Source organism: Eleginops maclovinus, chromosome 6, assembly GCF_036324505.1.
Source record: "Eleginops maclovinus isolate JMC-PN-2008 ecotype Puerto Natales chromosome 6, JC_Emac_rtc_rv5, whole genome shotgun sequence".
NCBI lineage: Eukaryota > Metazoa > Chordata > Actinopteri > Perciformes > Eleginopidae > Eleginops > Eleginops maclovinus.
The window spans coordinates 8034100-8061601 of NC_086354.1; the positions used below are offsets into that span (position 1 = coordinate 8034100).

Sequence of the window (27502 nt, forward strand, 5' to 3'; positions counted from 1 at the left end):
TTTTGTATAAACTTTTTAATCCGTGCGCGTTCTCGTCCAATCCTTACTAACTGTCCCCAGTCAGAGCGCGTGAACTCCATCCTCCTCCCTCTCCTCCGCCTCCTCCCTCTCCGTGCACGCTGGTCCTCCTTTGCGCGCTCTGTGGATCGCCTCGGACAAACTGCAGCGGAGCGCTGGATCACCGAAAAGTTTGCCAAATCGGTGTATAGGTACTGGGTTTGGGATCGGAGTGGTTTGGAGTTAATTTTATTGTAGGCAATTGGGTTGTGTGACTTTTTTGTCGTTTTTTCGCCGTTTAACCATGGAGACTCTGAGAGCGCTCCTTGCGCTGCTCTGCGTTTCCCTAGCCGGAGCGCAGGGGACGATCCCAAACAGGTTTGCGGGTAAGTTTGCTGGAAATATGTTCCAAGAAAATGCTGCAGTAACTTATGATCATGGCCTTTTCTTGCATGTGAAGTGTTCTTTATGTGTTTGAATGTAACACCTCATAAGGAGAAGTGATGTTTGCTCCCCGAGTGGTCCAGATGTTCCTTGTCTTTTGCTTCTCTAAGCGAGAAGCCTTAAAAGGGCGTACAGATGCAATATAAACTGAAAGTAAGACCGGAATATGACAATAGCCTAGCCCACTGGAAGCAGGCCTTTGTTGTCTTAATAGTATAAGATGGATGCAGGCATAGATGTACCATAGCTGTGAATGCCAAGTCATACATTTGGACAAAGTGCAGGAGATGGCACCTCATGCCTACTGCCTTGCCAAGTTACAGTGCATAAGGGCCTGTTCAGGTGTAGCTGCATGCAGATAGCTATGTTATGAGTGTAGGTAGTGAGTTCAGGCGTGCCCTTGTCTACCTGTATTGATGCATTTATCAGGTACATTGCCATCATACTCCAAGAAGCATTGTGTTAAAATTAGATGGGCCTCCAGTGCTGCAGTAGTGATATCTATAGCCTACACTCCAGGAGTGATACCTGTGCTAGCATCACCTGAATTGCTGGATGGATAATTGATTGTAAATGCATGATGGATTTGCTGGTTCATGAACACTTTGTTGGTTTTGTTCTTGTTCAATGCATGCATGATGTTTGCTGTCAGCCATCTTTGTTTGTTTATCTGTGTTTTGTGTGTGTTCAGATTGTCCGGTTGACCTTTTCTTCGTACTGGATACATCTGAGAGTGTCGCCCTCAGACAGAAACCTCCCAACTTTTATATTGACCAGATCAAGACCTTCACCAATAACTTTATAGATGAACTCAGGGAAATGTAAGACACACACACACACACACACACACACACACACACACACACACACACACACACACACACACACACACACGTATATGTTACTCACTTTAAAATGTACCTCACTCCAACAGTGTTTTAACTCAGCATGCTGCAGTGGTGAACAGGTGAACTTTTGGGCACTGTGACATCACTAAACCCAACCACACCCACCAGTCTGACAATATTAACCACAGCGTGGTGTTAAGCACTGTATATAGGAAGTGGACGTATTCACTTTGATGTCCCTAATTGTCATGTTGAATACGATATTGACGCCTTGAGTTTGGCTGATACTGTTAGCATAACAAACGCTAAGTTACCAGCTAAAGCTAACGCTAGCTTGGTTATCAAAACGCATGCACCATCATTCAATTTGTGTATTTTTTGCTGTGCACAATGACACACAACTCCTCCCTTTTTTTCTAATGAGAACTTTGTTCTGTTATATAAAAAAGAAGTGTCCTGGTTGTATAATATTGTCCGGTTTTCCAGTATTTAGCTATGTTTCATTTAAACAAAGGACTTAACAGTTCTTGCTATCCAGTTCTAAACTGATACGGTCAATATAGAGCTTAAATTGACCAAAAGTGTTAAAACTGGCAATTTTAACATGGGGGTTATTGGAGATTTACTCGCTTTTGGAGCCGGCACCGAGTGGCCATTTGAGGGACCGCTGTTCTTGGCACTTTCTCGTTGAATTCCCTTCTCCAGCCTGGGGGTTGCTGCATGGTGTGCGAATTATTATCCACAAAGTATCTTTAAACAGAATTGACATGGTAAGTGTCATAATATTATGATGCTTTAATATTTTATTACTAATACGAGGTTTTGTATGTAAAGTTGGTATCTGCAATGCAAATAATAACTGATAACTCAGGGATTAAGTGCTGTATTTTTTAAAATCAAATTAGGATAAAGTGCAGTATTGAGCAAATTCCACCACTCCTATTCATACCATGCTGCATTAAGTGGACCTGATAGCTGTACTATAGGGTAACTGTTACTCCACCTAACTCTATCTATCTAACTTCCCCGGGCGCTGCACGATAGCTGCCCACTGCTCCTAGTGCTAGGATGGGTTAAATGCAGAGGACCAATTTCACTGTGTGTGCTCTGCTGTGTGCATGTATGTGACAAATAAAGAGGGTTTCATCCTCCGATTCTATCTATCTTCTATCTATCTATTTCTTTAGGCGCCATCGTTGTGACCGCATCCTGACGTGGAACTCAGGAGCACTGCACTACAGTGACGATGTCAAACTTGTGCGAGCGCTGAGTGATTTGAGGACTGAGCGCGAGCAACTGAAGGCCGACATCAAGGGCATCGACTACATCGGCAAGGGCACTTATACTGACTGTGCCATCAAGCAGGGCCTGGCTGAGCTGCTCATTGGGTAATATAAACTCACACCAATGAATACACCAGCAGGTTAAGGCATAAGAAAAGAGATATCATTCTGAGTGTGTTTGTTTTGCAGGGGCTCCCACTACCATGAGAACAAGTACATCGTGGTAGTGACCGATGGCCATCCCATAACTGGTTACAAAGAGCCATGTGGAGGCGTGCAGGAGGCTGCTAATGAAGCCAGGCAGCATGGAGTCAAAGTGTTCGCTGTTGCCATCTCACCTGACCAGGAGGTACCAAACGCAAACACACACACATATTCATACTAGTTTACTGTTGTAGTCCCTCATTACAATATTAAATGTATAAAATACACCCCAACTAAATTCATAACCCCAATCCTTAACCATAAACATATTAGAATAAAGGTTAAAAGGCCCTTGAAATCTATTTTCTTAGTCAGTTGCGATGCCTTTGATTATTTCATTGATTTATTTCCTTTTTTAGAGTTGTTTTGTGGCTGAGTTGGGAAAAGGTGATTTCAAGAATGTGGCTACACTAATCAGGATTTCATCCGAACTTGATGAAAGATGATTGGTTGTATGGTCACTGTCAATCAATGTAACTACACCGTCTCTAACTAGTGTAGCTGTTTTGAGTCATGATCAGTAAGCAGAGAAATATAAAAAAATGCAAACAACCTTTTTAGGGTCTTTCAATTTCTTATTATATCCTTAATACAGTATATACTTATCAAATTAGACTTTGAATCGGTCTCTGTGTACTCTATGTGAATAATTGCTCTGGGCAAAAAATGTAATTAAAATGTCTGAAACTCAAAGAGGGAATTTCACACTAAAAGGCGTATAAATATGCCACTGCACTGCTGATGCCAAATACAGAATTAGTAATAGCCACATTTTGTAATGTGTTTTTTGCAAACAATTACTTTAACCTTTAACTAATTCTAACATGAACCTTTAAACACTCAAACAGACTGGCTGTGATTTCAATGAATGAAGGTGTTTTTGAAGTTTATTTTAAATTTGGTTTATATAAATCCAACTGTATGATGACTGTTATGTTAGCATTAGGACTAGCAACCATGTTGCCATAAGCTAATGTGAAGCTAGCTGCCATGTGATGTGGATATCTGTATCTTTGTTTCCCCAGGACACCAGGCTGTCAGTCATCGCCACAGATGCAAATTACAGACAGAACTTCACTGCTGCAGACGACACCAGGTCCACCAAGATGAAAACCATTCGCACCATCATCGATATGATCGTATGTATCCTCGTCGTCTCCTCTCCTGTCCTCTCCTCTCCGCTCCTCTCCTCTCTTCTTCTCTCCTCTCCTCTCCTCTCCTCTGTGTATAGAGCAATTCAACATTTATTATTTGCACTAATTTTCTGTTTTTTTCCCTTGTTTTCAGACAAACGAGACAAAGGATACGGTAAATTGTTTGTGAAAGGAAATGTTACTTTGTCTAATTTATGTGTTTGCTAACTGCCTCCATTTATAAAAAGAAGGCGGTACATAGTAATTGTGCATTTGTAAGTTTACTAAAACCTATGTGTAGGCTCCAAAGTACTGTATATCCACACAATTGGCCATCAGAAAGATTTCATCAGTGACTTTGAAGCTTTTTTAGAAGTTTGTATATTGATATTTTCTTTTTTTCTGAGGGATTCTTCTTCATTTGATATTTTAGCAAAAAAGACTGAATGCACTCAGCTTACAGTTGGACCTTGACGACTTGGTGCTTTGGCCTTCATTTTTTTGAGTTTATAAAAAAAGCAATCCAATTTGTCTTCATAATGTCTCCACTCCCTTAATCACAGAGAATTCTGGCAGCTGAAACATCCCAACAGCAGAGTTGTTTATGATCATTTTTGCTGATGCAACTCGAATAGACAAATTATTGTTTAATGACTAAATGTCAGGGCTTAAACAAAGTTTGACCTGTGGCTACTACAACAGTTATTTATGTTATACATGTGATAAATCTTAGCTAAAAGTAGTGAGGATGCTTACAGAGTCTAGATTTGTGTTCTATTTTGAATTCCTTTTAAGGCTATTACCCTCTTTTAGCTCATTCTCAGTTGTTTATTCTCATTAAAGCTGGTCTAAACTGCCAAGTAAACTCAGGAAACAAGGAGGGGTCATTCAGTGCAGCTACATGAGGCTCAAACACGCATGAAAGGCAAATTAAGATTGTAGTGATATTCACTATCTTTGTATCTCAAGCAAAACCCATGCCATTGCAGTAAATACTGGTCATATTACCCAACCTGACAGTCACCGGACAGTTAAACCAAGTATCACTTATGATCTGACCAGAAAACAAACTGTCTCCTTGAATTTATCAAAAATTATTGTCTTAATTTATGTTTCAAGGTATTTATAATCTTTTCCTTTTTTACCCCAGTGTTGTTCTTTCGACTGCAATGTAAGTATGGTATTAATTATCTTATTACCAACATTAATTCCTCCTTGGCTTTGAGCAGCTGTTTTACTTTTTGTATTTTATTGTTTTGTCTGCAGGCTCTAGGAGGGCCCAAAGGACCTGGCGGAGACCTTGGCTCTAAGGTGTGATGACATAATATACAAACAACCAATTATGCCTTTCCAAGCACTGGAGATGGCAGTCAGGAAAATGCAAAGAATTGAAAATCTTTTCTTTTTTTTGCCTATCTACAGGGAGAATCAGGTAGACCAGGGATGCCAGGAGAGAAGGGGGATGTTGGCGCCATGGTAGGTGACATCCTCCACCACCACCTACAACCCCATCACTCAAACATGCATGCGAAAGAGCCCCACAAATGACAGAATTGTTTTTGATTATCCATGCAGGCTTAATGGTAGGCTCATCCATGTTGTCTAATATTTCTCTCTGTGTGTTTACAGGGCAGCATTGGAGATCCTGGTCCTGTTGGTTACAGTGGAATGAAGGTAGGGTTCAAATATCTTTTATGTAAAGGAGCATAGACAGAGACTTTTTAGATCTGATGCCAAAGATATTGAATCAGAAAGCTATGAGTAATGGATGCTAACACAACTACAATTTTGCATCATGTCAAACTGGAATTCAATGCAGCATAAAAACAAATCATTTATCAAATTAATTGTTTTATACTTATTTGATTCATATTACAAATATCAGATTTTCAATACATTATTATGATGGCCAAAAATAATCCAGATGCCTACATGTTAGTGATGTCTTGAAAGTAAATACCTCAAAGCTGTCAGTCAAATGTATCTTTAGATTTACTTACTGTGCATTTTGTCTTTTTCTACAGTCTTATTTCTGTGATGGGCAATGGGTAGTGAGATAACTCAAAGCAGAAAGAATTAGAAAGTATTTAAGAGACATTGCATTATTTATACATTATTATCACATATGGATTTTAAACATAATATAAATATGTATTCTTTTAGATGTCGCAGTAATGATCAATACCAATTAATCGCCAAACCCTAACTTAATAATATGAAAATGGATAAAACCATCCTGTTATAGGAACATGGTCTTTAAGGTATATGTAATGCATATACATAGACATCCAATTCCAGTGTTTTATGTATTGTTCATATTGTAGTCCAAAAGTAAAGGTCAGTTTTTCATGCGGTGCATTCCATCAACAAATGAGGTCAAGTAATTTGTTATCCAAGGGATTTTCCGCAACCGTTTTAGATTCACATAAACGGATATGACCTAGAAACAAAGTGACAACAGGAAGTTTGTTGGAGGAAACATTTAGAAACCTAAAAAACTGTAATATTCAGATTTGTTGTTTGGCTGTGACTTCACCCTCCTCCTCTCTGATCCTTAACATGAAGTAACATGTGTTTTTCTATTTGCAGGGAGACCGTGGTGGCAGAGGAGAAAAGGTACTAACATTTAAAATAAACCATGATTAAACAGGATATTGTTTATGTTTGAGGATTGCTGTGCTGTGGAATTCACGGACTAACGATGTGTGTTTTTCTTGCAGGGTGAAAGAGGACACAAAGGCTATAAGGTGAGCTCACAGCTCCAGAGGGCTGCTCCTTATCTGTGATCTCTTCTTAAATTATTATTTTATTTTCTACTTCATCATCGTGTCGTATCTTCTCAGGGAGACAAAGGTCAGAGCGGGAATGACGGAATCGATGGACGTAAGGTGAGTAACAGACCCCGAAACATCCAGACACTAGGGCCTCTCTTTCTGGCTGATGTTTTGCTATTTAGATAAAGTTGTTTGAAGATGTGTTTCTCTGGTTTTCCTCACTAGGGTGAGGCTGGTTTCGCTGGTCTTCCCGGCTGTAAAGGATCTCCCGGATCAGATGTAAGTCTTATATCTTAATCTTAGAGTAATCCCATTGTTAGGGTGACCAGGTTGGCCTCAACTCAACTTACTTATGTCACACATTGCACAGTTTGAATCCTACAGAAATGGAAACAAATCCTTAGATGACATCAGGTTCGTTGCCAAACCCTCACATGTGCAGGTGTCGGGTCACACACTTCGTCTTTTTATTTTCATGTCTCTCTTTTAAACAGACGTGAACACTCAAACATGCCGTTTCTGTATCCGCCCGAGGCTCAGCTACATTATTTACAGATCACCCATTAGCCACAGTTACATGTTTAGGAACACCACCCTCAGTGCAGCCCTGAGCAAAATCCCGCCCCGTTTCTGGATCCCCCTCCGGGACAGGCCAAATGAGGCTTGCAGCTCTTAATCACTGCTGCGTTTACATTCTCTGCTGTCAGTTTGTTTAAATGAAGCCATATAGTCATACTGTAAACACACGCACACACTCGCCGGGCCCCAGAGATTGAGTGTTGTGGCTTCAGCTGCTTGTGATCATGTACTGACATTGTGTCTGTGTTTCCTGCTTCCAGGGAATGCAAGGAGAGCCAGGACCAAAGGGAGATCCCGGTCCTTATGGGCTGAAAGGAGGAAAAGTAAGATGTGGGAAAAGTATTTGTGTTCTTTATTAGGGCTGTGTATTTGCATGAAGTTAAAATATGACACGTATGAAGACACAGCAGCCCCGATTCAGTAAACTGCAATATACAGAGGTGGAAGAAGTACTCAGATCTTGTACTTGAGTGAAAGTAGAAGTACCAGAGTGTAGGAATACTCTCAAGTTTCAAGTAAAAGTCCTGCATTCAAAATGTTACTCAAGTGAAAGTACAAAAGTATCAGCATCAAGATATACATAAAGTAAAAAAGTCAAAGTACTCGTTATGCAGATTGGTCAATTTCAGAATAATATGTTTGTAATGTAAATAATGTAATATGTTTTCATTATAATAATTGATGCATTAAAGTGTTATCAAAGCTGGGAAAGGTGCAGATAGTTTTAATGACAAATCTGTAAAGTAACTAAAAGTATTAAATAAGTGGAGTAGAAGTACAAAGTAGCATAAAATGGAATTATTCAAGTAAAGTACAAGTACCTCAACATGGTACTTAAGTACAGTACTTGAGAAATGTACTCAGTTACTTCTCACCTCTGGCAATATACAGCAATGTTATCAAATCAAATTGGAGAGAAAAGCTTCATAGCATAAACTACCATATGCACTTAAAAAGAGTAACATTTTGGTCCTGCTTTCATTAAAGTCCCTCTAGTATCCAACAGCATAGCACTATCTGTATAGCAGTATAAGTAGTAAAATTTGACTGTGTGCTCGCAACTATCCAAAAAATCTGTGCTTTGTAATAAGACATCTTGTGCTTGTTTTAGGGAGATCCTGGAAGAGATGGCGAACCAGGAAGGCCTGGAAACTACGGCCCTCTGGGCCCTCAGGTAAATCAGTACAAAATAAAATATGGATCTGTATGATATCCAGATCTTCTTTGAGGAAATGTGACACTTCTATCTGTGCGACAGGGTGATCGCGGCCCTCGCGGAAACGACGGGGACAAAGGAGAGCGCGGTGATGATGTAAGTGATGTAGCTCCCTGACAATGACAGAAACGTCCACTCTATGATCTGTATTGGCTTGTCCTAACTTCCTGATGTGTGTTTTTAATTCTATAGGGCGCACCTGGACAGGATGGCACTCGTGGCGAGAGAGTAAATATGATTATGAAATGATTATTAACTGAAAATGAAATTATTGTTATTGATGAGTGTGTGACAGCTGCCAAAATATTTGTTGGCATCCTTATAGGGACTAATTGGAGAGAAAGGCGAGCAAGGTTCCCGTGGAAACAGAGGCACGAGAGGAGACTTGGTAAGTGATAAGGACGATGAGAAGGGAGGAAGCGCAGTCCCTCAGGATCTGTGTGTTTTCAGCGAGTCCTCCTTAAAAAGATTCATGGGAAATGCTTTTTGGCATTTGAAATGAGTCAAATTCAAAGTAATAGTAAAGTAATTCCCCATGCGCTCTTACTGCTCTAACTTTGTTCAAACTTGGCTCGGTGTGCTTCACTTGTCTGTTGTTACCATCCTGAATGCCTTTAGCTTTTTATACATTTGTTCTTTTTCTTGCCAGGGGGAGCCCGGACCCCGTGGAGAGCAAGGGAGGGAGGGCTCAGCTGGCCCCAACGGAGACCCTGTAAGACACACTCAAATATACACAGATTTACATTGATACACACACACAGGAGCTATAATAACCACTGTTAGTTAGCCTGTTGTGTAGAGTTTCAGCAGGGGGACCACCCTCTTTTCTGTCTGGCAGCATCCTTATTTTCCAGTAGGAGAGGAGAACTTGCTTCCTTCTGCGCGTGCACTTGTGAGCATCCATATTTCATGCTGAGGCGGAGTTGCTTTATTGGGCAGAAGTTTAAACAGAGGCGAACCTGGCTGCTGCCCCAGAGCACTGCCGACTCCTCCTAATTCTCAGCTCTTACTCCACCAGGAAACATCCACACTCACTCTTTCCCCTCTGACTCAGTTCTTCTCTCTGTCCGCCCCAGCCAAAGCCTCAGTATGGTTTTCCTAATAGGGCACCAGGCAGTGTAATAATAATTATACGTTACAAGCATTAGTTGTGGCCCCCTCTGTGATGTCAAGACTTTGAATGGCTCTTTTGTGCTTTCTGCTTAGATTGAGTTGTAAAAAACCTTGATAATACAGAAAATCTACAGACCTACCTCACTGACTGTTGAAAAATGGTGTCCTCATGCACGGTAATTCATGGACACCATTTGCACTCAATAAGCAAGGCATAGTGCACTGTATTACAAGCTTTTATAACCTGATTTTAACATATAGCAAAGGTGTTGTGCTGTCTTATTGACATATCTACAAATATGTCTCTTATTCTGTCTTATCTTGAGACAGATGTTAGTAAGTAGAGCCATATTAATTGTATGAATCCAGCCAAGCAGACACTGCAAAGAGTAATCTTTAAGAGAAAAAAGTTTCAGTTTCGAGGAACTCTAAAATGGAGGGATTTCTTCCATTTCAACAGTGTGACCTCAGGACAAGAATGAGTTATGCGTGCAGCAGCCGTACACAGCTGTTGTTTGTGAGGAAAGAGCACAGATTCAAAAGCGTACTCCTTCCATCAACTACAGTTAGATGTCTGCTGGAGCTCACCCATGGTGTGCTCCAAGTTAAGTGCCCTGAAGCTGCGTAATCTTCAGTGGCCAACAGGGGGCAAAAGTCCGATCTTAGACTTTAACCCTATCTATTCTTTGTAACATACTGGTCAACTAAAACAGTGTTTGGTTGTACTTAGTTCCACCCTCTCCTGTCACTTCTGACTAAACAAATCTCAAAGCTTCTAGACCACTATCCAATAAGTTACGTCACGGTTAACACGTCCACTTTTCGTATATTTTCAGTCTATTGGTCAAAGAGTCCATGCAAATATTAACCAAATCCAAAACCACAATCAATTTACAGCCTCGTATTAAGCATTGCTTAGTTGAAGCAATTTCAAGCTGGCTTTTGTTTAACTAGCCATGACATTTTAACAGTTTGCCTATGCCAAAGACTCATTGGAGCTGTAGGTGTGGATTTCTTTTCACCTGAAACATTTTTTAAACAAGGTTGTTGAAAAGTTATTAGCAAGTAAAGCAGTGGATACCTAAAATATCTTCAGAGAATAAACAGAATACAGTTAAGGAAAACACGTGTGCCAGTAACTTACTTTTCTTTCTTTTACTTGTTTTTATGTTGTGTTGCTTCAAAACAATGTCAAAGCCTGTTGCCAGTTTTTTTTTTCAGTGTGCTTTATGTGGTTGTTTTTGTAGGAAAAGTGTTTTAACAGTTGTTGTTTTCCAGGGCGAGTCTGGCAGGGCCGGGTCTCCTGGCTACAGAGGAGATGAGGGCGCACCTGGACCAGAAGTAAGCCCAACAGGACGCAAACATGTTTTTCCAATGACCATACACTTACTAAAAGATCCTGAAAACACAGTGGTGTGGTATGAGCCTACATGAACACATTTCTCATCATTTCACATCAGAGATGTTTGTATTGGTGTTTTTTATTGGACCTCGTGTTTTAAGTAGGCGGGACTCAACTGGAAAAAGGTTGATGTCACATAGTTCCATGATTCAACCAGGTTTAAGCAACGTTTGAATTTGAAGACAGTTGTTAGGTCACAGTTAATTAAATCTCATCAGACAGCGCCCACTCTCAGGAAGATTAGCTGAAAATAGAGAATCAATACTTAAATAAAAAATAACTGACTTTTTTTTATCAGTAATTTGTTTTTAATGTTACAGGAAGAGTTAAACCAAAAAGAAATAACAGCTAACATTGTTTATTAATATGTAATGTTATATAGAAATATAATGATAGGAAGAAGATTTGAAGCTGCGTTTTAAAGCCTTACACATGAGTGGTTCCAACAGTAAGCCACTAGTTTAACTCCAAAATCCATTATAAAAAAAGCATTTGACTGCCTCTACTGCAATCAAAAAGCTCTCTTTATCATAAATCATGTGTATTACAAACAGTAAAACGGAAGCAGATAACAATAATTTATTGTGCTATAAACCTTTTTAATGATTCATGTAGACACACACACACACACACACACACACACACACACACACAAAGAGTATGATACATCAAAAACATCTTCAACATTTCACATGTTTCTAATCATTCCTTTCCGTACCAAGGGACCCAAAGGACCGAGAGGAATCAAAGGAGCTCCTGGAGACAGAGGCCAGATCGGGGAGAGGGTGAGTGTGGGAGACAGATGTGTGCCATCCATCATATTCCCCACCATGAGCTGTGTGTGTGTGTGTATGTGTGTGTGTGTGTGTGTATGTGTGTGTGTGTGTGTGTATGTGTGTGTGTGTGTGTGTGTGTGTATGTGTGTGTGTGTGTGTGTGTGTGTGTGTGTATGTGTGTGTGTGTCTGTGTGTGTGTGTGTGTGTGTGTGTGTGTGTGTGTGTGTGTATGTGTGTGTGTATGTGTGTGTGTGTGTGTGTGTGTGTGTGTGTGTGGTTGTGTGTGTGTGTGTGTATGTGTTTGTGGTGTGTGTGTGTGTGTGTGTGTGTGTGTGTGTGTGTGTGTGTGTGTGTGTGTGTGTGTGTGTGTGTGTGTGTTGTGTGTGTGTGTGTGTGTGTGTGTGTGTGTGTGTGTGTGTGTGTGTGTGTGTGTGTGTGTGTGTGTGTGTGTGTGTGTGTGTGTGTGTGTGTGTGTGTGTGTGTGTGTGTGTGTTTAGGCGGTCTGAACTGTAATTGTAACCATTTCTTAATTTCAGGGAGAAGATGGTTTGCCAGGAAATGGCACTGCAGGTTGTCCTGGTTTCCAGGTAAGTGTTAATACTAGTTAATGCTTGTTATGTTTGACACATACACAATTTTAAACATTTAAATATTTCTTTAGGGTTATCCTGGGCCCCGTGGAGACGCTGGTGAACCGGTAAGTTATCTTTCAAATTTTATGCATATATTTTGGTGACTATACTGGAATTATAGGAGGCTTTAAACTCAGTTTGGGCTTCCCAGTACTATACATTTAGACATCAACAGTGAATATAAGCGGCCATGTTTGAAGTTCATTGCCAACAGTGTAAAATCAATTGTCAAACTTGTGACCTCTGCAATTTGCTGTGTGACCTTCAGGGTGGTAAGGGAACCCCAGGACCCAAAGGAGATGATGGAGATGCCGGAGATCCAGGCCCCGATGTGAGTCTGCCTCTTTCTCCTTTTTGCAGTTCCTCCTCAATCTTGATCTAATGTTTATCATTCCTAAATCCCTTCTTGGCAAAGAGTGCCGACAGGATGTGAGACACACATCTCTGTTATGATTCCATTTACATTTTTTATTTTTACTGGTCTCTTAGAACTTTTGCACACTTATAATATGCAGCACAGTAATATGTTCCTTCTTTTAATTTAGTTTTACTATTAGCCTCTCACATACTTTACTCTTATTTATTTAAGTCCATCCATGTTGCTCTCAAACTCGCCTTCTGTTCTGCATCTGGAAATACTTTGTCGTGTGTGTGTGTGTGTGTGTGTGTGTGTGTGTGTGTGTGTGTGTGTGTGTGTGTGTGTGTGTGCGTGCGTGCATGCGTGTGTGCGTGCGTGCGTGTGCGTGTGTGTGTGTGTCTTTTGGGAAGAGGACTTTGAGCTGATGCAGCTGTGTATATGTCGTTGTCAAGGCTACCAGGAAATGAGCAGAAACGATGTAGGGACTACATCACTTTTTGTGTGTGTGTGTGTGTGTGTGTTTGTGTGTGTGTGTGTGTGTGTGTGTGTGTGTGTGTGTGTGTGTGTGTGTGTGTGTGTGTGTGTGTGTGTGTGTGTGTGTGTGTGTGTGTGTGTGTGTGTGTGTGTGTGTGTTTGTCCATAAAGCATACCTGTTTTAACACTCGAACCCCTGGTTTACCTCGGTCATGTTTACATAAAAATTATCTAATTTCCAAGGTTCATGTTTCATGGCATAAACATTTCTGCACATGTTTGTACTTTCTCTCATCTTTACATCAGTGCTCCTTGACCTCTTGTCTTCAGAAGAAGTCACACTTTATAAGTTTTGGGTTTACAGTGTCAGATTAGTTTACCACACATTCAACGTTTTTCTTTGTGCTTGGGTACAACAGCATACCGGATACATCTCACAACCCCCCTAATTGAATCTACGGCTGCTTAATGAATATAACCCTTGATAAAAAGTGATATTGACAACGAGTCATTGTATTGGAAACCAATTTTGGATTCCTAACTTCCATGCTTGATTTCAAACTACTTTAAGTTATTTTCTCTGTTGACTTCATCTACCCTGCTTCTCTTACGGAAATATAAAACATCAACACCACGCCTCAATCAGTCTATAAACTAGTGGTAAGGTTGGGAAATGGTTGGAAGGAATGTAATGTAAATAGGCTAAAACGTATTAAATCACTCATGGTCTTTCACTTAGATATGCACTGTTGGCAAAATATAAATCATTTTGTTGCCAGCTCCTTTGCTAAAAAAATGTATAGTGTTAACATTTGGGAATTACTCATAAGCACTTCTTGGCAAGAGTTAGATAAGAAGATTAGCAACACTCAGTTCCTATTTTAGATATACAGCTACAGTAAGGAAACGGTTAGCTTAGCATAAAGACTGGATGTAAAACAGCTAGCCTAGCTCTGTCTGAAACTTGCTTAGCTGCACCTCGAAAGCTCACTCAATTAGCTATTATACTTGTTTATTTCTTACAATAAATATTTAAATGAGATGTAGTTTTACTGGAGGTTATCAGCCTATCCTCTTTTTTAAAGCCTGAAGCAGTAACATTTAGAGTCAGGCTAGCTGCTTCTTGTCAATTTGCTAGCTAAGCTAACTGGACATAAGAATCTCATCAATCTCTTCAGCTAACTCTTGTAATTAAAGATACATCCAACTTTTGCCTATAACAAAAGCTCACTCATCTCCTCTCAGCGGCTGTTCCACTGGTCTGTTGATGACCATGTCCTTTAGTAAAAATACATAATGAGATCAATTTGGAAAAAATGAATCCATTATATTCCACTTATACACGAGGCATTCATCCAACTCCTTTTTTTTTCATTTTTAATGGTCCATTATATCTGTTTCTCTGGACAGTGAGTTGTTTGTTTCCACAAGTTTCACACTCGGCTGTTCACTGTTAGTGACTGTACATCGAAAAAAAGGGTTTAACTTGAAATCACGAGACATCAAGCTGGCCAACAAAATATTCAGACCATCTGATGCCTCTGGCTTGATTGTGATTTTTGAGCAACAGGACTTCCAATTTAAATTGTTTGAATATTTCAAACTGTCCAGACCTGCACTTTTCAAGCCAGAGGGCACAGAGTGTACAGACAGAGATGTGTCAGAGAAGATAAAGGTGGAGATAGACCTTTTGACTTTTTCACCAATTTATTAGTGGACTCACTTCGAATGAAAATATACACATTTTCGAGAAGATACGACAAACAGTCACTTCTGTCTGTGTTGTCAAGTTGTCCCTCAAGCTCAGGGTGTGTGTGTGTGTGTGTGTGTGTGTGTGTGTGTGTGTGTGTGTGTGTGTGTGTGTGTGTGTGTGTGTGTGTGTGTGTGTGTGTGTGTGTGTGTGTGTGTGTGTGTGTGTGTGTGTGTGTGTGTGTGTGTGCGTGTGCATGTGCGTGTGGGAATGGATGTGGTCAATTTTCTCAACATCAGTGTGTTTGAAGTTGAGAATGCGCAGTAATTGTAACCGTGTGTATTCGCACATATGTGTGTAGTCTTACTCAGGGCTGACAGCAAGCAAGGCATGCCAGGTGTTTGACATTACCTTCCCTCTCTGCTGCTCGTTATCTTTCTTACTAGTCCAGTGTAGGTTAAGCGCTATACAGCCTCAGTGCTGATCTGCTGATTGGAGTCGACTCCCAGCTCAGATCAAAGAGCAAAAAATATATATTGAGAGGATTTGTGAACTTCTTGCCCTGACCGCATCTCATTTCTGTCTGGCATGCGTTTGTTAACACATTTGTAATTATGAGAACACCTGTCAAAATGGATTTGGAGAAGAGATGAGATAAAGCATGTGTTGAAAAACCTTTTTGCAACACTATACATTTTTGGGAAGAAAAAATACATGCAGCTCTTTCTGTAAAAGGGTTAAAAATTGTATATGTGGAAAAAAATGTGTAACAGCTGCTAATTTAGGATACACTATTAGGGGCATCGCAACATTGTTAATTGAATTGACAGAGTCAGGGGAAGGGGATAAACATCCTGAGACAAAAAGGATTTCCAAAGAGTACATTTTCCAGATAAAAAAAAAACTTGAATATTCTCTGAGTTAAACGTCATAATCTTAAAAGAAAAATATCACAAATGTACAAGAAAGAAATTGATATTATCCAAGAGTATAAAGTCTTTGCAATAAAATAAAACCAGAAACCACACCACTCGACTCAGCCAGCCACAACATAGATCATTGTGATATCCTTCCTCTATCCATTGAGTTGTGGTTCCTAATGCATGAAAGCAATCACATCCAACAACATGTTTTTTCTTTATATGCCTTATTCACTGCTATGTCTCTTTCTGTTATGGATTCTAATGATAACACTGAGATTCTGCACTGAGATTCTGATTATTTCCTTATTTCTAAATTATATTTCAAAGTATTTTAATCATGGCAAACTGTTGCAACAGTGGGCCGATGAGATTCATCACAACCTCAGAAGTGAATCAGTTATATCTCAAATGTATCACATACATCTTGGAAATACTAATGTCTTAGGGGAGGTTCATACATAAAGCATTTTATGTTTCGGCACATGTGTTTGCCAAGTATCTAGAAAGTGGTTTTATTCCTCCATTACAGTATCTGATCTGAATTTGCAATTTTTCATCACTTTGAAATGGAATGCAGCTGTCGTCTTTGAACCAACCATCACATTTTTTGTAAGTTTATTACACTGTCTGTGGGAACTTGGAACTTAAAGATGAGATAATTTTCCTAAATTGATTTAGAGTGTTTACGCTCATTATTCTACACATTTTACAGTCTAATCTCACAGCGATCAGCAGCGAGTCAGAGTGCAGCAGCTGCAAGGGTTTTGGCTGCTCTCTCCCCCTGCAGCTGCTGCACTGGTGTGGCAGATAGACGGCCGTACAGGACCAGACCTGGCCTTAGTTAAGATTTGGAATGGTTTCAAAGGCTTTTCTCAGACTGACTTTACCCTTGAACCTTTTTGTTTGTGATTACATATCTCACAAGCGAAATCTCTTGAGGGATTTTTTGAGAGCCTTTAAGACGTTTCATAGGCCTTGTGAAATATTGAACGGTCCAATATTGGCTGAACATTTCAGTCAAGAGGCCCTGCACATCCAAAGGGGTGAACACCACTTGAAAAATGATTGCAACCACCAGATACATGCAGTTTATAAAAACTTTGCAATATTTCACTCAGGATTATCCTGTTTTGGACTCACAAAATGAAAGGAGGTTGCTAGTGAAGTACAGCCCTTAAAATGTGTTCTGAGAATGGTACCACTCTGTTGTCACTGTAATAAAAATGTGTTAAATTACATTTAAAATGGCCGCTCAGGTTCTGCTGCTTTGAATGCACATTTTCAGATGGTCAGATTTGTGAACTTGAGATTTAAATGTTTAACCACATTTGCCATCATTTTTGTTTCTCTATTTAATTAACTTTATAACAATATATTGCTATTGTGATTTAAATATGAAACAAACGATACGATACAATAGGATGTTGTGATACGACTCAATGCGGCACAATACAAATACGAAATGATTTGTTACGAAACGATACGGTACAAAACGATATATACGAAACGATACGATACAAAACGATATATACGAAACGATACGATACAAAACAATATATACGAAACGATACGATACAAAACGATATATACGAAACGATACGATACAAAACAATATATACGAAACGATACGGTACAATAAAACAATTTGATAGACCACATCACTCTGTTAGTAATAACTGTTAAGATGCATTGGTTGTTAAAGATGAGAAAGAAGCAGCAAGTGCACATAGCTGGACTGTAGTTTCATGAAGTCTTGTTAACTAATAAAACACGCCCACAGTTTAAAACACTGCTTTCACATTGTTATGACAATTGTTGTAAATGATGCCTGGAACAGGACGGACAATTACAGGATTGCATTTGAAGTAAAGAAGGATGGGATGTTTTCAACCTTCTAAAAAATGCATTTATTTAAAAGGAAGAAGAAAGTTAATCCAGGTATGTGCCTCTCTCTCATTCTCTTCTAATTATCTGCTTCCACAGAACAACCAACCAGGACCTCCAGGATCTAAAGGGGCCAAAGGTCACAGAGGACCCGAGGGCAGACCGGTAAGATTACCACAGAGCCAAGGCATGAGTTGATTGATGTGCTTGTGCATTCGTAAATGTGCGTGTGTGTGTGCATATGCAAGTTGAGACGCTGGAGATACTGCTGTCCAAACTCCAAACCATTACCATACTCTCACTTTCTTTGGGGCACTTTGTCACTTTCAATAAACACCGACAGTGGAAAGTTATGCTAAAAGATTAGCCTAGCTTAGCTTGATGGATTCCCAAAAATTGGAGTAACAAACAATTACATAATTGGAAAACAGAAACAAATCCTATAAAAAAAAATAAAAAATCCAAGCCCATTTGTTCCTACTAAAGACTTATAAAAGGGTTCCCCAAGAAAATACACCTTAATTTTAAAAAACTGCTTTTCATAAAACGGCACGTTACTGTACTGTACTTTAGGAGAAAACAGTCTTGGAACTATTTTCAACTTTGGATGAGTAAACATTAAGTTATGTAGTAAATATTTACAGCACCAGAATGGTAAATAAAAGAAACTAACGTGCCTGTGTTACTAAGAAACACCTACTATTGCACTGGTGAAGCTCACTTTTCAACAATGAAGCTCTTTGTCAACTATTGACTCATTGTTGGATTCAGTCTTTTCATGGGATTTTTTTACACTAACTGTGTATTTCCCTACGTATGGGTGGAGGTTGCTACTGATCCCTTACACATCCAGTAACTGAGCTAAGGTTAGTCACCACTCAACATAACATCAAACCGCATGCAAAGACATAAAAGAAGGCTTCCCTCATTGCGGCTCACAGTAAGTTGGAAAGATAGTGTAATTATGTTTCCCTGTCAACTGGCAAGGGAAAACTTGTGGTATTGGATCATATGAAGAGATGAACAGCTATAAGGTCTAAATATAACACTGTGTGAAACATGTTGTCGTGCTAATAGCTCTCACACTTTCCCTACTTTCTGTTTTTCCTCTTTCTCCTCCCTTTTTTACTCCTTTTCACTTCTCCTCTGGCTTGTGTCTCTGCTGCATATTTCTGCATGAAGCGTTTGTGTCATGTGTTGTCGGGACGGTTTGTCTCGTCTACAATTAACAGCCGCTTCTCTTTCCCTCCCGTGTGTGTGAAAGTGTTTGCCTGTGTGCACACATGCAAGCTCTGCTGGCGTCTTTGTCACAGAGAAGAATGCTCTTAAACTGAGTTTAATGTTTGTTGAAACAAAACAGATGGTTTGCAAGCAGCCGAGGGAAAAACGAAGAAAAAAAACGAAATGCTGTGGCAATTAACTTTTGGAAGATTCACATGTTGTTTCAGAAAGATAGCAACGCTAACAAATGTGTGGGTGCGGATGTGGGTTGGGTGACTGAGGGATTCTGGTTTGCAGTCAAAGGATTGATGGTTTTTTCCAAAGAATCAACAGTTAGTTTGTATTTTCCTGTGAAAATAAAGTCCTTCATTTCTTACCCTGTCATCTAAAAGTCAGACCGGATATACTTTTGTTTGGCCAGTTGTTTTTTTCTAAATCAGATGAACACATTAATCAAAATGAATCATTCAGTCCTCTTATCATTCTCCCTTTCTCTTCAGGGACCTATTGGGCCTCCTGGACCACCAGGAACTGATGTAAGTATAACAAATATTCAATCATTCCATTTATTCTGAACCCCCGTCCTCATTTATGCCCCAGGAAAGATTGGCTAAACACCACAGATTTAATTCCCCCTCGAGGCAACTGGTAGTTTTGACTCTAAAACTGATACTGTATGTTCAGTCTAAAGCCACACATTCAATTTCCTACACACACCAAAAAATTGCCTTTCCCCAAGAGTCGCCTGAGGAAATTATATTGTCATGTTTTTTTTATTCTGGAACCGAATGAAACAGTACAAAAAGTTATGTAATGTGATTTAAGGGGGCCTTGCTGTTCTGTAACATGAACTCCACCTCTTTTTTCAGGAATGTGAAATCCTGGATATCATCATGAAGCTCTGCTGTAAGTTTAACGCTCAACTCGCAGAAATGAAGCCAGATGTACTCCATATTTTAAAAATGTTGCCCTTTTCAACTCAGAGCCTGATTAGCCAGCCATGTAATCAAAACCTGAAGAATGTCAAGGTTGGGCAGGCTATGTTGTGTTATGTCCTGCGCAGTTAATTAACTCTGATTTGTGTTTTTGTATCCTCTTTCCTCTCCTTATCACGGCGCAGCTTGTTGTGGTAAGTTTGCCCAATAGTCACCATCATGGTCATATTGTTCATGCTCCTCAGCTATTGTGATCCTTCGTCATTTTGTTTATGTCTGTCTCCAGAGTGTAAGTGTGCAGCTATGGACCTGGCTTTCATCGTGGACAGCTCAGAGAGTATCGGTGCCACCAACTTTGCGCTCGCCAAAGACTTTATCATCACAGTCATAGACAGACTGATCAAAGACCAGCAGCTCAAGGTGACATCTTATATTTATCTCCACTGTAAACCATATTCGTCCAATCTCTGCCTAGCTTACTGAAGGATAACCTGTAGTTGAACTTTGTGGATTATGTTGTTTATTCAAAGTGACACCAAAAATGTAGCAAAAGCTGTTTTCAGAGATGTTCAGAAATGCCAAGAACAGACCTCAAAATAGAACTTGTGAATGAAACATATTGTCTAGGGTTTTGGAACTTGCTTTATGTTTCTCCCATGACTCCTTCAGTTTGGATGTAATTAGTCAGGATGGGTGGGACGCTAAATTGTTGGCAGAGGAGGAACTCGTAAACATAACACTCAAAAGCAAACACATGGTCACCATGCAATACTTTTTTTTCCTCCAGTTTGCAGGTAATGAGTCAGGTTTGAGTGTGGTCCAGTACAGTGGATCCCAAGCCCAAGAAATTGTCCAACTGAGCGCAAGCCTTGGCCTCACCGCATTTAAACAGTGAGTTTGCAAAATGCCCTGCCATAGGACTTTCTCTTTTTTTTCATTGGGTTAGTTTCTGGTTACATCCTCTTCTTGTTTTCAATGACGAGAAGATTGAAAATCACGTCATCTGACCACTACACACATTATGCAGTTACCTAACCCTTGGAAAATAGCAAACACATTTTTTCTATAAGTAGCTTTTAGCTTTTACTACAGGCAGACTAAGTTAATTAAGGCTTTTGAATAGAGAGGTTATCCATGATGACATCAACAGGATGTTTTCTAATAAAGATTTTGATCCACTTCAAATGACAAAACATTTGACAAAATCTCGTAATTACTATTATTCCCTGAAGGGCCGATAGAACAAACAACAAAACGGTGAATCATAGCCATCATCTATTCAGAAAGCCTTATTACACCCCTAACTGTCTGCTGGTTGTTGACACCGTTAGACGGAAGATCTTTGTATTTTTTTGGCTGAAATGCCTGCTTAGAACTGGTGGAGGGTTAAAACCCATTTAGTGTGAACATGCTCTTACACAGTGATGGTTTATCTTGACCAGCAACTCATCCACAGCTTACATTCTAAACCATCTCTAGCTATTTCTTGTATGGATTGTTACTAAATGTAATTAAGAAGTTCCAACTGTTGGCATACTATCTTGATAGAGGCTAACCATTTCCACCTGCTCCCAATTGGCTAGACTAAAACGTCTGACATGTTTGATGAAATAGACAATAGATGATGTAATAGATGTCAATCCTCTAACTTTGTTCTCAAGTGCTTTTTTCAGCATCCTCGATTTATTTGAAAAAAGCACTTGATTTTGTGTGATAATATTTGTTGTGTGTCTGTACAGGAAAGTGAGAGAGCTGAAGTGGCTGGCTGAGGCCACGTACACAGGCGAGGCCCTTGATTATGCTCTGGAGAACTCAATCAAACTGATGACCCATGCGAACAAAGTCGTCATCGTTCTCACAGACGGACGTTCTGACATTTCCAGGGACAAGATTCCCCTCAATGTACTCTGTGGTCAAAACCTCAGGGTGAGTACAATACACCTAGATAGACGCAGTAAATGCCCATGCTACACTGGTGGCTATTTAAAGTTAAATGTTTGCAGATCTTGTTTTGGCGACACCAATGGAGATTAGCGTTTATTGCAGATCTGTGTTAGGATCTCGCTTCCCAGAGATCGCAGCTTGCGATTTTTCCTGGGAATGGCACTACAGACTGCGACATTGCGTGTTACAGGGCTTTTATCAGTAGGCCATAGACAAAATTCCCATTATATCAACCAATTTTGCATTAATAGTGACTTAGGGGTAATGTTGTTTGTGCCAGTGGGGTAAAGACAACGTGATTGCTTTCCGTCGTCCAAAGAACTACAAACCACAAAGGAAACGGTGCATTCGTTTCAAACAAACTGGACAACAAAGACGTTGATAACATTTTATTCTGATTGTTAATTTTCTTATGTACAAGAAGATTCATCTGCTCGTTCATTGACATTAGCAACATGGCTACAACTAGCAGCCTGGCTTACATTACTGTCCATAACCTGAAACAAACGTAAGAATCCCAAAGAATTAGAAACCCTATTCTAGTGCATTGATAGAGGCCAAGTAAAATCACCCTGTAGAGAAGACAGACTATTAATACTTCCTGATCTAGCTCAATGGAAAGAACGTTTTTATCACTCCTTCTGCTTCTTTGCCGGTTGTTCCTACAATTAGCATTGCTATGGTTGTTCTGCTAGCTGAGTATAGCTATTTACTTCCTTTAAGCAAAATGCTCTCTGGTAGATATGACGATAAGAAAAATCTGTAACCTGCTGCCATGTGGGAGCAATAAAGAGTTTGCTGTCTTGGTTCAAACTGCAGACCCTCCTGGTTATTATTGTATTGTCTTCATAAGTAAATGCAGGACTCAAGCTCTGTCCTCTTTTTTTGGAGGTGTTTACCAACTCTTTATTTTCCCGTAATATGGCAACCGAAATTTAGATAGTGTAAATATTTCATAGACATTAAATCAAGCAAAGAACAATTACCTATAATAATTTAAATGTAATAATTTAAAGCAAACAAATTGTCTATTGCCACTTAATCTGAAAAAACAAATTCCAGCCAAATTAAAAGCTTGTTCCTCCTCTCCAGGTGGGTGGATTAGGCGTGAAGGATTACTCAGGCCGTGAGCCCAACCAGGAGCAGCTTGGGGAATTGGTTTGTAAGAGCGACCCCAAACCAGGCTTCCAGTTTGTCCTGGACAACTATGCAGAACTCCTGGATGACTCGTTCCTTCAGAACCTCACAACCAATATCTGTGCAGGTAAATAACACACACAGTAAACACACACACATCGCTGGTCATTTCCATCAAGTGAATATGTTGTACCAACCTAAAATAAAGTGACGTAGTAACCCTTGTGGTTCTCTCCTTCAGAAAAGAAGTGCCCCGACTACAAATGTCCTAGTAAGTCTGTTTTTCTTTTTCAAATATAATAGTTTTATATGTTGTTGGACCATGTCTCACTGGATTTAACACTGTATGTACCTTATTCTATGGCTATTAGACCAGCTTTAGGTTTCTTTTTAATGTTAGTACATCAGATAATCAGATAAAGACAGCTGAAATAAAACAATCAACAATTTAAACCTGGTTAATGTAGAAGAAAATTGAAAATGGTAGTTGGCTGTCTTTAAACCTAATCGTTCTAGTCTGTGATTCACATAACCCTTTGCAGCTGTTATTGATCAGATGTATTGTGTCTGTGTTACAGTCTCTTTCTCTGAAAGTGCCGATATCTTGGTGCTGATGGATAGTTCGGCCAGCGTGGGTCAGAAGAACTTCGAGACAAGCAAGACCTTTGTCCGCCGTTTGGCTGAGCGTTTCCTGACTGGCCAGAAGAATGAAAGGGTCACTGTCAGAGTTGGTGCAGGCCAGTACAGCAGGAGCGCCAGCATGGAGCAAGCATTAACTAACGATTTGATCCTGCTGTCTGATCGCATTGAGAAGGCTGGCTTCCAGAATGACGGCACCAACGTGTTAGAGGCCATGGAATTTGGCATTAAGAATTTCCAAGGCCGTGGGGACGCATCAGGAGGCAAGAAGAAGCTGGTGCTGTTCTCCGATGGCAGGTCTCAAGCCGTTACCAATGCGCTGCTGGAGGAGCAGGTTCGTAAGGTGGCGGACGCCGGGGTCGAGCTCTTCATCCTCACCGTCGGCACTCAAGTTAATGAGGCCAACCTGCGCACACTTGTGAGCAGAGGGCGGCCAGAAGACATCACCTACGCCCAGCGGCATCTCTTCCGTGTCCCAGACTACGCTTCTCTGCTCCACGGGGTCTTCCACCAAACCGTCTCCCGCAGGGTGTCCATGCCTTGAGTGCAGGGCTCTGTACAACAGGACCAACACACTTTAGTTTTTTAGTCCCAATATGAATATTCAGTCTCACTCATTTACCATACACTGTGTTCAAGTATGTCACAAATGACAAATGATTGTGTGGCAGACTAACAGAAATGTCTTAATGAAATTTACTTGGGACTTTTTTACCCTGAGTTGAGCCTCCAAGGATGATTATCTTGGGATGTGTACAATTTCCCGACTCCTATGCTGGGCTCATTAGACTATTACCCGACTGATGGTGCTAACATAAACAATTTTTGGAATTTAGAAAGGAATTGTTCCCTAAAAGGCAAAGTTCAGGGTAAAAAAGTCCCATTCAAAGAGGTGGCTTCTGTCCCAGGGAGCCGGTAATGAAACACAACTAAACAAAATGTTTAGCTTTCAAATGCATTGAGTTGATTTCCACTCGGGTATTATGCATCACTTTATACCAGTGTTAAACCTTGCTCTAACTTAATTCAACTAAATAGTGTGGGTACATGATCCTGTCTCTCTGGGACCGGAGCCTGACATCGGAATTTGTGTTTTTTTTTAATGTGGACATTTGTGTAGCTATTACAACTCTTTCAAGAGGTGTCGGATTTGTGGCGTCACAATTTTACAAGGAAAGCAAACCGACCGCAGCTGTGGATTGAAAACATACAAATTCTTTGGTGAATGCTTTTCGGAATTGTGAGTTTTGGAAGACTGGCGCAATTTGCAAGTCAAATTTATTTTATATAGGTTTTTCCCTGATAAAGTATGTTGAAAAGGTGATTTGGAAAAGCTCTGATTTCTTCAAAACGTATAGAAAACTCACATCCGACATCCTTAAAACCTCTATTAGATCACCAAACCTACAGGGAAAACAGGACATGACATGAGGCAGACTCCAACATTAGCACTTCACCTGGATCTAATGAGGACACGACAGCTGGACTTAACATGTGTGATTCTGCCTGAGTGTGTGTGTCTGTATGTGTGAGCACCTCTGAGTGAACATCAATTACATATGTGAGAGAAGGTGATTTTTTTTATGTGTAGCCTTGGGGGATTGTTCCATAAACAGCTGTGCTGGGGTCACTGGTTCAAATGACAGAATGACAGAAACCTGTGCAGAGAGGCCTCTGTCAAACACACACTCACACCCACACACATGCACACACGGACACACACACACCTTGGTGCTTTATCAGTGAGGTAGCAAAACATCTGTCATGGTTGAAGGCTGGAAAATAAACCTAACGGGACTGGTGCTGTTAGTCCCTCACACCCGCATACACAGAAAACGGTGACTGCCTTTCGGTCCCCTCAACTGTTAAGATGCACAATTTCAGTTTCATCAGTGGCCCAGAGTCACTCTTCTGGTGTTATTATCTGTGGTGCTATTGGTCTCAGTGTATAAGCCTCTTCCCATGTTGTTTTAAAGAAGATATTTTTACCTGAGGTTACAAAACTCAGTACTGTTGTAAGAGCTCCTTCAATAAAGGTGGCTACACCAAAGTGTCTCAGCTCATTTTTCTCCACACACACACACACACACACACACACACACACACACACACACACACACACACACCAGAGATGGGGGACTCGAGTCTAGTGACTTGACTCGAGTCAGACTTAAGTCGCCAGATTGAGGACTTGTGACTTGCTTGATCAACAGTGAGAAAAGACTTGACTTGACTTGGACTTGATACTCATGACTTGAGACTTGACTTAGACTTGCATGCAATGACTCGACAAGTCATTGCTGTCTTGGTTAATTGGTGAATAATAATAATAAAAAATATTTTCGATTGGATGTTTCCTGTTGTATGTGGGCGAACCTGGCAACCAGTAATCTCTACTAGGTGATGCGCCCGCCATCTACAGTAGAGCGGTCGGGGTTTGGAAGATGGAACGTGCTACCAGTTCTGCTGCTACTGCAGCCAGTGTTCCCAAAATCATAACATTTGGATTTAAAGACTATTCAACTCAACAAAAGAAACGATTCGCCGTGTGCAAGGTGTGTAGCGCAAAGAAGAGTACTACACAAAGAAAAGTAAGTAATGTCTCTAGCTAATTTCACATTATTGTTAATCTAACGTTAGCTGGCAGCTAACATCCCATCTCCATCAGTCAAACGTGACAAGAGCTTACTGTTTGCATCACATTAAGTTTTAATCATGTTGACTTAGTTTCACATTGATCCCGCCTATCAAATAACAGACAATTTGACTGAAATACGGCAGCCTATCTGAAATTGCCAGATTGATTCACTTGGCAGATCAGGCCTAGCTAGCGCTAGTTGCTAGTTCAAAGTCTACCACACAAATGTAGCCGTTAGCTTGTTAGCGCTAGCTGCTTTTTTTTTGTTAAATCATAAAGTATAACAGCCAAACAACATGCACAAACCCTATTACTGTAAATGTAGGTATAAGTATATGATATATGAGAGATGTATGACATAAATGAGAAATGGGCCACTTTCAAGAGTAAATCGTAGTATATAACATAGAAGTGTCTCCATTTCATTTCCGTATGGTATTTATTAATGGAATATTATGCAATGAAAACATGAGCTAAAAGGAGTTTTTTTGCACTTCTCCCCTCTGTCTAGATTTGAAGAGTACATCACTACTAAGGACACATTTGACACCAATAACAATGATATCGCAGTTTATGACTTCAAGAACTCCAAGCAATACCTACAGCTTTAATCATCCACAGCAGAGAGAGAGAGTGAGGCCTTTTTGAAGGAGTAGTGGACATAGAAGTTGTATTTGTTCAAGTTCATTCCTTCTTGCACTTCTTTGTCTTCTGTCTTTTGCAACACATTAAAAAAAAGGACTGTCTTTTGCAACATATTGAAAAAATGGTTGTAAATAAAAGGAAGTGGTGTGCTGCTGTTCCCAAGATAAACTACTGTGTTGAGTACTCTGTCTGGTAATTATTGTTTGGTACACCAGGCCCTGTAGTCGTTTCTAGTCATTCTGATCCTGCTGGTCCTAGTGAGTATTTATAATTATTCTTTAGCCTTATATCCCCTTCCTCTATTTGTTAGCCCTTTTGTGCAAATGAGGGCTACATAAAACTTAGGCTGCAGTCTCTTAAAGTTTTAAGACGGTTGTCTTCCAGCTTATTATATTTCTATGACTTGACTTGTGACTTGCTTGACCTAAGCTATGACTTGACTTGACTTGACTCGACTCTCACAAAAATGACTTGGGACTTGCTTGAGACTTGAAGGTTAAGACTTGAGACTTGCTTGAGACTTGCATATGTGTGACTTACTCCCATCTCTGACACACACACACACACACACACACATACACACACACACACACACACACACACACACACACAC

The 27502-nt window shown here is 40.1% G+C and overlaps 1 protein-coding gene across 1 annotated transcript; it reads left to right on the forward strand.

The window, feature by feature from the left end:
* Positions 1-113: 113 nt before the first annotated feature.
* On the forward strand, positions 114-25656 carry col6a1 (collagen, type VI, alpha 1). The gene is made up of 35 exons (XM_063885856.1): positions 114-383; positions 1133-1262; positions 2477-2677; positions 2762-2921; positions 3802-3915; positions 4064-4084; positions 5060-5080; positions 5176-5220; positions 5332-5385; positions 5539-5583; positions 6499-6525; positions 6630-6656; positions 6753-6797; positions 6909-6962; positions 7523-7585; positions 8374-8436; positions 8521-8574; positions 8671-8706; positions 8804-8866; positions 9128-9190; positions 10870-10932; positions 11716-11778; positions 12306-12356; positions 12431-12466; positions 12670-12732; positions 17830-17895; positions 19452-19487; positions 19821-19857; positions 20072-20080; positions 20173-20306; positions 20674-20777; positions 21626-21812; positions 22923-23094; positions 23209-23238; positions 23546-25656. The coding sequence occupies exons 1-35, from the start codon at positions 302-304 to the stop codon at positions 24148-24150; spliced, it is 3024 nt and encodes a 1007-aa protein (XP_063741926.1). The 5' UTR covers positions 114-301; the 3' UTR covers positions 24151-25656.
* Positions 25657-27502: the final 1846 nt, after the last annotated feature.